Source organism: Echinops telfairi, unplaced genomic scaffold (genome assembly GCF_000313985.2).
Source record: "Echinops telfairi isolate 266 unplaced genomic scaffold, ASM31398v2 ScPeMD7_3533;HRSCAF=4204_1, whole genome shotgun sequence".
NCBI classification, from domain to species: domain Eukaryota; kingdom Metazoa; phylum Chordata; class Mammalia; order Afrosoricida; family Tenrecidae; genus Echinops; species Echinops telfairi.
The window spans coordinates 18161569-18174036 of NW_022107432.1; the positions used below are offsets into that span (position 1 = coordinate 18161569).

Sequence of the window (12468 nt, forward strand, 5' to 3'; positions counted from 1 at the left end):
GGTGGTCCGTGAGTTAAGAATGGGGCTGCTCAGACGAGGCCCTTGGGTGGAAGCCATCAGCGCAACATTTGGGTCTGTGGGATCTGTAGCACAGCAGGGTTCGTAGGGTTTCTTCCCACTCAGAGTATCTCTGACGCCAGGAGTTCAAAGCAACCCCTGGCCTCATGCCACCACTCACTGGCAACATGGGCTATGACTCAGCAAGGAAACAATTGGGGAAGAGGAAGTGGCTCCTCCCAAAACATGTTCCAAACACAGTCGAGATCTGAGACCCATCTGTCACCAGAGGAAGGTCCTGAAGCATCTCCAGGACAAAGCCATGACCAAGGCACCCCATCCCTTCCGCATTCTCCTCGACAGCTCTCGGGTGATTGGCTGCCATTTCATGACTGATTGTCCTCTTCATGAATGCCTGAGATTTGTATTGAATTGATTTCACCGTGAAAAAAAGAGGTCACAGGGGTTGGCTATGAGTCAGCAGCTAGTCTGCCACACCCCCACCCACAACCCCTTAGGAATGATCCTGGGCCCACTTAATTAGGGAGAAACAGGTCTATCGCTTTGTGATTTCAAGCAATTAAGGCTTCATTCTCCACAGCGGGGCTATTATGAACAGCAACACGCACAGACAAGATGAAATTAAGGTGTGTGAAGGCTGTGGACAGGGTGTGGAGGGCGTACCCTGACCCGGTGCAGGTGTGAGGACAGCGCCCTCTGGCTGAGGCAGGAAATAAAAGCATGCTGAAGGCTTGGCCATGTGCAACTGGGGCAGGGTTGTTTTAAAGAAAATATGCATGTTTTCATGGATGTACTGAAATTTGAAGACATTTCCATTTTCTGAAAGATATGTACACCTGCCTCCTCCCAAGTCACTCCAGCACCACCTAATTGGCAGTAGCTTGCCACAAAAGGCACTAAGTAGCTTGTCGCAACTTGCAAGCAAAGCGTCCATGGTGTTTTTGATACTCACTTCTCCTCAGCGACTCATTAATTTAGATCCATTGGTTGGACTTAATGGGGGGTTCTAAATAGAAAAAAAGTAATGTGGTGTCAGTGAGTAATGACAACGCCATACATCTATTTATCATTATGCCTGTCTAGTGGTAAGCACGCAAAAATGAAGACATGAAATATACTGAAACTGAAATAGCTATACAGAACTATCCGGAATATGATTCTTTAATCATATTTCACTGAACAGAACACTGCACTACACCAGTATCTTTATATTCCACTGGAAAATAAAAGGAAAAGGTCTAACCATTAAGCCCTGTCTTTCCACTGATTGTCAGATAAAGTCCAATTTCAGACATGTTAAAAAGTGAAGAAAATATCTATTAGATATTGATATTGGATTGATAGTTAGATTTGATGACCTGCGATACTAAAAGTCACACTCGCTACTAGATAACCATCAATGCGAATTTGCAATGTGTCCTGAAAATGTTCTGTTCATTTGCCTGTTCCTCAAGAAGGACCACTTCTTGGGAATCTGCGAGTTGAATATTAATTTATATCCAATACATGTAGGGATGTTGGCAGTTTTAGTTGGTGCTTTAGAAAATAAGTAACCAGGTCAAATGTCCTCCTCGGGATCTGTAGCATAGAGACGTCAATCAAAGGAAGCATGACTCACTGGGGAAAGTCCCGAAGAAGGTGAATAGGAGAGACTGCCCCTCCACTTGGTCCTGGTGTGGCTCTTCTTCATTAGCTGGGTGGCATTACACAGATCCCCTAAGTACTCTGAGACCTGGTTTTCTTACTTATAAAATGAGTGAATTGCACTACAATTATTGCCTCTAGCACATTTCCAATTTCCCAGCTTGCACATTTTCTGACTCTAGAAAGCTGGTTTCAGGCTGGCCCGTCTCCATGCTCCAGGTGTCAAGCCCAATGTGGAAAATCCTTTCAAAGGGCATATTCTGCTGACCTGCAGTTTTAGCAGGGCCCTCAGATTTGTTGAATGAAGAAACAAATGGATGTTGGCATGGCCCACTAATTCTCTTTGTTAACATCACCTGGGCATTAAAGCAAAGTAATCCTCTCTGCACAACTCAGCTGAGAAAACTGACCCTCCCGTGTTGATATTAAAGGGGGCTTACCTCTGCTGCCCTTGACTTCCCCTTCAGCGAAGTCACGCTCATCCTCAAAGCATCTCTTATCTAAAGAAGCAACGGGAGAGAGAAAATACCTCATAGGCATCAGAGAAGACCACATATCTCCCCAAGGCTCAGATCTTTGTCCTGTAACACAGAACCAATAGTCCTGGCCGAAATAGCACCAGATCGCCTGTGAATTCCTAAGCACACTGTCGGCCTAAGACTTGGCAGTCATCACTACATAGAGGATTCAGGTGAAAACTGTACTTAGGGTTGCTATTCTTTTCAACAGACATACTCACTCTCTTATGAACTTGTTAAACATGCAGGATGAGTGAGTATAGCTTTCTTCTTTGCTCTTGACCGCCGATTCCCTGACATCCATACAGACATCCCTTCACCCCCAGACTTTGCTTCACCTTTTTGCTTCCCTTGGCACATGGGACTCATTTACACCGAGGGAAGGGAGTTCACCTTACCTTGTGGTCCATAATGGTTCCAAACAGCAAGATGAAGAACCCCTGTGGCAAAATTCAACAGATGGGACAGGTTTGCAGACAACATTCCCGTCATTATTTTAATAGCAAAATCCCTAGTCGTCAGCATACTCGGATGCTAACTGAAAGCTTGCGTATTCAAGCCCATCCAGAGGCACCTCCAAAGAACGGTCTGGTGATCTGTTTTAAAAGACCCCAGTCATTGAGGCTTCTGTGGAACACAGTTCTGTTCTGACATACCTGGAAGGTCCATGAGTAAAAGTAGACTCGACAGCAACTGTTTTGTTGTTGTTGTTGTTTAAGATCACCCTGTCTAGATGCTGCCTAAGGCCATCATTAGACATCAACAATGGTCTTCCCCACTGGTCAGATCAAACTGCATCAGTGTCCGTTGGAAAGTGGATTATGCAGATGTATTTAGATTAAAATTTAACATCTTATCATTTGGTCTCCCTTTTGACCCATTTTAAAGTTGTTCTACTTTTTACTATTTTCTGCTTTCTTTTCCATTGAGGTTTTTCTCCGTGTTGCTTTATTATTGTTGTTAATCTTTTGCTCTTATTGTTTTCTTTTTAAAATGTTTTTCTGTATATGAAATCCAGGGTAGGTTAATCCATAGTGATAGAAGCTGGATTAATGATTCCTTGGTGTATGCCAGGGGAGAGGGGCGGAGGGGATAGGGAGCTAATAATAATCAATGAGTATGAACGGAAATGTCCTAAAATTGACTGTGGTGATGGTACAACTTTTCTTAATAGGATTGAACTATTGACTTGTATAGCTTGTAATCATATGCCAAGAAAACTATTACTTTAAAAAATACATTAGCGGGCATTTGTTTTTTGAAATCTACCTCCCCTCTTGGAAAAGAATCACCCTCATGAGACTATGTATGGTGTTACTGATCCTGATGGGAGGGCTGCAAATATAGGATAGAGTTTTTGACCTTTCTAAACATGTTCTACTTTCTTCCCAAATACTGATGTGGCTGTTTTGATTCATAATGACAAGGAATAGTGATGGGGAGTATTGCAATTCAAAATCACAATCAGCTAAGATAACTGCAATAGAGTTGGAGGTCAGGAACAAGGCCAGGGCCTCAGCGGTGGTGGAAGAAGCTTCTGCAGAAGGGAGGAAGGAAATTAGAGACCTGTGAGGCCAAAGCCTCTTCCCATGTCACTGTAATGGGGCCCTCGACAGTCACATTGGTGTCCCTGACTGGCACAAATGGTTAACAAGCTCAACTGTTCACCAAAAGGTGGATGATTTGAACCCGCCCAAGAGTGCCCGGGAAGAAAGACCCAGAGATCAGCTTCTTAAAAATCAGCCATTTAAACTCCTACAGAGCACATGTGGGAGGACCAGGAGTCCTAGACAAGGTCAACAGCACCAGGCAAAGTCATATGACCAAATGGTGAGTGCTTTAAATGGAGAGTTGGGGTCAGAGAATAATCCAGATCCCACAATGAAAGGGCAGAGAAGCCTGGGATCCCTAGGATAGTTTCATGGGGGGTGGGGGGGAACAAACCCCCAAAAGATAATATGACTGAAATATTTAAATGAGAGTCACAGGGGAAACTAGCTGAGAAAACCTGAGTGTATATAACTAAAAGTGCTAGAGTATTTTTCTTCCTGTCAGCAAAATATGAAAAGAAAGGACATCAAAAAAGGCAAGACATTTGTAGGGTTTTAATTAAGGTGTAAAGTAAGAAAGAGAGCGAGCTCATGAGTCCGTCCCCAGAGTAACTTTAGCAGTTGAGGAGACTGAGGTGAGGCCAGAAGCCTTTAGTTAAAAAATAAATAAGCAAACAAATGCATTGCCATCAAGTTGATTGTGACTAATGGAAGCCCCAGTGGCTTAGTGACTTATGCAATGGACTGCTAACCACCAGGTGAGGAGTTCAAAACCACCAGTCACTCCACGGGAGAATAACTCTTTAGGGACATGGCAGGGGAGACTGGGGAGAAATACGGGGCTAACAACAATGAGTATAAGAACGATGAAAATACTCCAAAATTGTTTGTGGGGATGCTTGCACAACTTTTATAATATCATAGAACTATTGGATTGTATAATATGCAAATCATATGCTGATTAAAAAATATGTATGCTCTTGGAAAGCCACAAAGGCTATTCTACCCACTCCTCCAGGGTGGCTATGATTTTTCCAAAGAAAAGGAAAGAAACCACTTTGCATAAAGGTTTCTCTTCAAACCAATGTACAGACAAGAGTGCCATGAATCTTTCCTATCATGATCAAAGAATCACAAGTAAGATATATTGATGTAAATTGGCATTTCTTTAAAGTTGGCTTCATATTTTGTATCACACTTTGGAATAGAGTGATAGTAGCATGTGCTTGCCATGATTTGAAAGAGCCTTGGTAACAACTAGCACCAATAATGCAAAACCAAAAAATTAAATACCCCACTGCCAGTTCAGAGCAACATTGCATAGCATCTCTGAGACTAAATCTTTACAGGCGCCAACAGCCTCATCTTCCTTCCAAAGGGCCCTGATGGACTTGAACCATTGACTTAGCAGCCTAATGCCCAACCCACAGCGTCATAAGGACATACCTTATACCCCTGTGGGTTTCCAAGACTTTAAATCCTTATTAGGATAGCAAGCCTCATCTTTCTCCCTTGGAGAAGCTGGTGGTTTTGAACCCTGGCCTTCAAGGTAGCAGCCCAACACCTCATTCACTACACCACCAGGGCTAAGCAGTGAGAGGTTCATAGGAATAATCTGTTGCTTTAGTAAAGAATTGCATTTATATGGTTTAAAGGAGCCCAATTTTTTTTTCTACAAAGAGCAGATAGTAAATAAACTAGGCTTTGCAGACCATAATGTCTGTTTTAATATTCAAGACAGCTGTTTTCGTGAAAAAGCAGCCAGAGAAAATTGATAAAGGAGTGGCCATGACTGTGTCCCAGTAAGCCCTTTGCATGACAGCAATGGAGCCCTTGTGGCATCCTGAGCTATGCACTGGCCTGCTCGCCACAACGAGGTCAGGAGTTTGAAGCCACCAGCTGCTCTGGTGAGACTTTCTACTCCTGTAAAGAGTTACAGTCACCAAAGAAAAATGACTTTCTTACAAAGGATTATGTAACCTACGACAAGAGCGTGTGTGGAAACAACAACTCATTTATTCCAATAGGGAATAGCAGGAAAAGGATATGGGAGCTCCTGACTTGTTAACATCAAACCTGAATAACCAGGGCCACCTCTTCACACTCTAAAAAATGTCTGGTGTTTCAATCTATTCTCAACCCCCTTGAACAGATCAAAAGTAAACTTGTTTTGAGGCTACAACTTATAAAGACAGCCTCACACATCCTTACCCAAAGAAGAGTCCGCTGCGGCAAAGACTGTAGCTGTCTGGTTCTTTTAGAGGGTGCAAGTCAACCATAAGAGAAAAGGAGAGGAAGTCCCATGCAACCAACCAGGTCAGCTAAATCTGATATAAGTGGAACGCAATTGGGCAAGAGACGCATAACCAAATGCTTTTAAGATACAGAAATAAACAGAGCAACATTTTGTGAATCTAACATTCTCAATGGTGAGCATTATTTGTTACATAGACAAAATAGCAGAAAATCTCCCTTTTGGAACTTACCTGGAAAGCATTGAGTAGGGCAAAGATTATATGGAATATTGGAGGAATGCCTTCAATGAGCGTAATGACCCCAAAACCCCAGGTGAGTCCCAGTAATGGGGTGAGGATGGCAACGTTTTTGCTAATTCTCATCATGGTAGCCACGTCCTGAGACTTGGAACTGCCAATGGAGGGCCTCTGAGTGTTGATGGCCACTACGAAAACCACAAGGAGATTCACAGTCACAATGACCAAGGCTGGGATGACAAATGCTAACAGGGCTTTGGTATTGTCCCAGGTAAGCCAACAGGCCTCAGCTCTCACATAGCCTTTGCCAGGCTCGGTGATGGCAACAGTGGTGACAGCGATGACCAATGGGCACCCGTAGCCAATGGTAAAACCAATGGCCATCATGCGGGACTTCATCATCCTACCGAACACGACCAAGATGCCATAGATAATAAGCAGTGCTTTGAAGAGCATCCAGAAAAACAGTGAGAGGTAGAAAAAGTGGCTGAAAAAGGTCACCGCCACACACAAGTTGTAGTCCGGGCCCTTGCTCTTAAAGCTTGAGGCAATGATGAAACACACGTTAGCGGTCAAGAGTGATACCGCTATGTTCACAATGCACACATGGCGCATGTATGAAATCTCCGTGGCCACCACCCGGGACCACACGACAGCTTCAACGATCAGGCAAAGAATCAGGCTGATGATGGAGACACTGAGCCCAATGCAGGTGACGTATTCCAGTACTTTGTCAGTGATGGACTTGGGGGACATGAGAATGGAAAAGGCCATCACAGCGTTGCTGGTGTTACAGTGGCATCTCACTTCGTTCCTGATGTCCCATGTCATTACGCACACGTTATCATCCCACCTCTTTTTCTTGGAATGCCAGCCCACGCACTGGGACTTGCCATTGTGGGATTTGTTGATTTTCTCAAAGGTGAGGATGATTTGCTTCAAGCTGTCTGGTAAAACCACCGATAGGACCAGACCATTGACCAGATTGGGCAGACTCACACTCCGCCAGTGCGTTTCTCTGAGAATGGCCCCCAAGGTGGGAAAGGCGATGCTCACGACTTGGGATGCGTTCCGCAGCTTCCCCAGCTCTTGCTTGGGAATTTCTATTATTCCGGAGATACCTTCCGTTGTGTTTTTCAGGTTCAAGGAGAAATTAAAATGTTTCTCTGAGGTATTGTGGTTGATGCGAAAGCCCTTGGTCTGAATGAAGAGGTTGTCTACGATGTTCTCCGACTTGTTGTCTAGGCGAAGCTTCTGGGCAAACCCGTAGACCGACTGCAGCAGGTCCGAGCTGGCGTCCTTGTTGGAAACAAAGGTCCAATTCGAAATGGCAGCGGAGTCCAGGATGTGGCTGGCCACTTCGCTGTAACTCTGCAATGGAGAGAAGCCGCTCTTTAGTGAAGGGTTCACACCAACTGTGCAAAGTCGCTTATGGGTCGGGCTGCTAACTGCAAGGTCAGAAGTACAAACCCACCAGCCGCTCCGCAGGAGAAAGATGAAGACACGGGTAGAGTTCCAATCCCAGAAACCCACAGGGGCGGTTCCATCCTGTCTTGTCGGGCGGGAGGAGCCTCAACTGACCTGATGGCAGTGAGTTTGTAGTTTCTTTTGTGTGGGGGGAACATTTTTCATTATCATTTTTCTTTTCATTTAACATTAATTGGGAGTTAGTACATAAATCCTATCATTCCCTAGTTCAATCATGTCAAGCTGTATTGTATAATTGATACCATAATCAGTTTCCAAACATGTTTTTTTCTTTCTTTTGTACAAAGTAAATTCGTCTGAAGTGTCAAAAGAGCAAATAACCTGATCTTACTTGACACGTGTACCTTCACGTTCCCTAGGCTATAGAATGCTTGTCCATCCACTTGAACAGAAGGACAGAAAGTTACAGATAGACGGATAGATGGATGGACATACAGCTAGATAGCTAGATAGATTAGATAGCCAGATAGCCAGTTAGATAGATAGATAGATAGATAGATAGATAGATAGATAGATAGATAGATAGATGGATGGATGGATGGATGGATGGATGGATGGATGGATGGATGGATGGATAGATAGATAGATAGATAGATAGATAGATAGATAGATAGATAGATAGATAGATAGATAGATAGATAGATGGATGGATGATAGAGACCCAACATAGGGTTTGCAAGACTGTAAATCTTTATGGGAGCTGTCAGGCACACTTTTTCACTGGGAGCAGTGATGATTTTGAAATCAGTAGTGACTTTAAAAGTTTACCGACAGTGCCACCAAAATGCTTAAAAGGAAATATCACAGGTAAACTTTACATGCCTTAGTACTAGGCCAGAGAAACATTTCCAATCTGAAGTCTATAGAATTTGAGTTTCCAGTGAGATGTTAATGAATGTTTAGTGGAAGGGAGGGGCCGAACAAAACTGCCCTCCAGTCAATTCTGATAAAATAGAAATGCCCAGATGGGTTTCCAAGACTGTAACTCTTTAAAGAGACATCTTTCTCCCTTGGAAGGGCTGGTGAATTCCCACTGCTGATCCTGGGACTGTGGCTCACACCTCCAGGGTTCCAACATGGAGGGAGGTGGAGGTGAATTCTATGATACGCGAAAGAGTGAGCATTACTGCCGGCTATGTCATTATTTCAAAACAAATGAGTTGCCCAAAGCTGGGTTCAACTCATGGCACTCACACATGCTGCAAAATCAAACTTCTCTCTCTCTCTCTCTCTCTCTTTCTCTCTCTCTCTCTCTCTGCTGTTCAAAGGACTGGGACCTTTCAAGAACAGATTGTCAAACCTTGCTTCTCAGACATCTCTGGTTATATTTGAACCCCCAAGTTTTCTGTTAGCAGCTAAGAACTCAAGGACTCTTTGCACCATCCACAGCACCTAGCATCTCTCTCTCTCCCCCCTTTCGATTTATAAAGTCTCAAAGTTCCTAAACTCTGAAAAGCCCTGCCATTAAGAAACCTGCTTAACTTTATTTGAACCAGCATTTCCAACACCTTGCTTTTCTATGGTTACCTTTAAAAAAATAAAAATATGACAAACAAAACAGAACCACCATTAACATTTCTCAGTACAATTATAGTCTATAAAATATAATTTTGGAAACTTGGCCTAGACTCAGTCTTGCTGGTGGCCATGAATATGTGACACAATTTTGAATTTGCAAAAGAAACATATATTTTAAGAAGTCCTGGGTCCTTGTAAATTTCCGTAAACTAAAATAAATCTAGATGCAAAACTGAAGCAACATGCTTGTGACCATCATGCTGGTTGAGGTGGCCGTTTTCCCTGAGACCTTGGAAAGCACAGTGGAAACTGTCCCTTAGCCAGGTTTCAGGGAAAGGACTGCCAGTGTCGAATGACAGGAGCAAATACCTTCATTCTCTCGCGGGTAACATTATCGGGTAAGCCTGTCGAAATATTTTTTAGTAACTCCACTATAAATTCAATATTGCCAGATGTGACTTCTGAAGACTTCACAGGATCGATGATGCAGGCATAGTCCAGGGGGCAGTTCTTGTAGATACCTTGAACCACATCGTTGATAGGCTCTGGGGCTCTCAGGTTAAAACTGGGCAGAGACATAGATGCTGCTGCTATGGAAACTCGTGATTCACCTTTCGAGTCCTGCTTAGAAAGAGAAAGAAAAGTTTCACTCAAAAACGGTTAAGCATGGAAGAGCACAAGCACCTGCACTCAGAAGCAGAGGTGGTTCCAACTCCCAGGGACCCCGTGTGACAGAGCGGGCCTTCCCCAGGGGATTTGTTTGGTTGGTTCCTTTGGGGAGGCGAGGGGGCCTGTCACCTTAAGGGACCAGTCCCTGGAAAAGGACATCATGCTTGGTAAATAGAGTGGCAGAGAAAAAGAGGAAGCCCCACCCAGGATGAGTTGGCCCAGTGGCTGCAGCCATGATGTTCCATTCTGTTGTCTCGGGGACATCCAGGGTTCCGTGGTCATTTAGCAGACAAAGACTCACCTGGAAGAGGGTTTCCACAGAAAGGCTTGTACAGGTTTCCATTGATTTTTGCCACTTTTTTTGATGACATGTAAATTTTATTTCTCCATGAAAGTTTTTGGTACAAGGTCGGGTGCAGTTGGGAGTGCTACAAGGTCCTTGGCATTTCTCTGAGGAGAGAGAGAGAGAGAGAGAGAGAGAATTAATTAGCATTCCAAACCCGAGTCAATTCTAACTCCTATCTATCAACCCGATAAGACAAAGTGGAACTGCCCCTTTAGGTTTCTCTCCTTTCTTTCCTTCCTGTGTTTGAAATGAACCTTTCAGGTTCCGGAGGTGAAAAGCCTTTACGGGAGCCGGAAGGCTCACCTTTCTCCTGAGGAGCGGCCCAGCTAACTGACCTTGCAGTTAGCAGCCCAGAGAGTAACCCGCTTTGCCCCCATCGGATTCCTATAGGGATTCTTGATTTGCTTCCCAGACGAGGTGGCATTGCATAGGCCTTAGCAACCAACGAGACCTGCCTGCCAGTGAAATTGGTATCCAGGCAAGATGACCAGCCCTGGTAAAGGTACAATCACAAGTCACTCAGAATGGCTTGTTCCTTGCTCAGGCAGGGACAGTGGGAGGCTACCACAATTATTGGATTCATGCTTTTAAAAGATAATTGAGAGAGGGGATGATCAATTTTTCTGTGAAGTACCAAATAAATTGAAATACCAAGTAACATACCAGAAGCCCAGTAACATTTTTAATTTAATTTCAAATAAATATTTAGAAGTTCCAATTTTTTTAGTATATGTATAAAGTATTTAAGTATCCTTGTGATGTTGTTTTTTCTGAAATTCAAATTTAACTGGGCACCCTGTGTTTTTATTTATTAAACTAGTAACCCCAGCAGACAGTCAATAAACTTTTCAGGCTACACGACCTTGTTATAATTACCCAACTCTACCATTGTAAAATGAAAGTAGCCAAAGACATTACATAAATGATGAGGATGGCTGTGTTCTGATAAAACTTTACTTATAAAAATTTGCCCATGAACTATCCTATAGCAAGCACCCTTGAGTCAGGGAGTCCAAGAACAAGATTGTTGAAGTATTCCCAGGAAGAGTTACCCTAGGATTCCACCTGGCTGTGGAATGGAAGCAGAGTGATAATGTGGGGACAACTGAAGTATTGGAATCAACATGATGTGATGATCCACTGGCTGGGAGCCAAAGAACACCCCTTATATCTGCCTTGACTCCTCTGTGGTGACTCCATTAGCCAAGACAAGAAACTGAGTTTGCATCTTTCTTTGGCATCAATACAAGGGCTATCAATTTTTATGTTATTTAACTTAAGTGGTTTTCCATTTTTTCACCCATATAATTTTGATGATTCCATAGCATTATTGGTGCCAATGTCAATGCTTAATGAATACTAATTAACTTTTGCTCCTCTTCCCATTCACACCTCCAAAGATATGGCCATGCTGCCCAGAATCCAATTATCCATATTCTGGGGTGAGAAACACATAATTTTACTATCTTCCTACTAAGGATTGTCTCCACAGTTTACTCTTCAATTCCTGAGCATGATCAGCCTCCCCACCATGACACCCAGCTTAGATCATTTCATTTGACTCTCAGCACCAGAGTATTGTATCCATGTCAACATCTCTAAAATATCTTTGAATGAAGGAAAGACTGAACCTTGTCCTCTTCCCTCTGTGCTTTCTCTTAGTCCATCGGTACAAACAGATGTCCTGTGTGGGCTTGAAAATGCACACCTGTCTATGACTCTAGACCACCTGTGAATATCTGCCAATTCATTTCATAGGTAATGGTAACTCAGGTAAGAAAATCTATCAGTTCTGTAAACATAGAGAATTTTCATTAAAGACTGCAATTCTGTGGTGAAGAAAGCTGATGGTGCACAGCTATCAAAAGATATAGCATCTAGGGTTTTAAAGGCTTTCTAGGGTTTTAAAGGCTTGAAGGTAAACAAGTGGCCATCTAGCTCAGAAGCAACAAAGCCCAGAAGGAAGAAGCACACCAGGCTGTGCGATCATGAGGTGTCGAAGGGATCAGGTATAAGGCATCATCAGAACAAAAAATCATATCATTGTGAATGAGGTGGAGTGAGGAGTGGGGACCCAAAGCCCATCTGTAGTCAACTGGACATCCCCTTACAGAAGGGTTGCAGGGAGGAGACGAGCCAGTCAGGTTGCAGTGTAGCACTGATGAAACATACAACTTTCCTCTAGTTCCTAAATGCTTCCTTCCCCCACCCCCACCCCCACTATT

At 43.5% G+C, this 12468-nt stretch overlaps 1 protein-coding gene across 1 annotated transcript in view; it reads right to left on the reverse strand.

Annotated features, from left to right (window-relative positions):
• Positions 1–349: 349 nt before the first annotated feature.
• Positions 350–12468, reverse strand: part of ADGRF4 (adhesion G protein-coupled receptor F4) — a 14417-nt gene continuing 2298 nt past the window's right edge. The window contains exons 3-9 of the mRNA XM_004696372.2: positions 10199–10347; positions 9598–9849; positions 6217–7593; positions 2579–2620; positions 2103–2162; positions 971–1024; positions 350–412 (exon numbers count right to left, since the gene is read on the reverse strand). Of these exons, the coding sequence (XP_004696429.1) occupies positions 977–1024; positions 2103–2162; positions 2579–2620; positions 6217–7593; positions 9598–9849; positions 10199–10347 (1928 nt within the window). The 3' untranslated portion in view covers positions 350–412; positions 971–976. The remainder of the gene's footprint in view (positions 413–970; positions 1025–2102; positions 2163–2578; positions 2621–6216; positions 7594–9597; positions 9850–10198; positions 10348–12468) is intronic.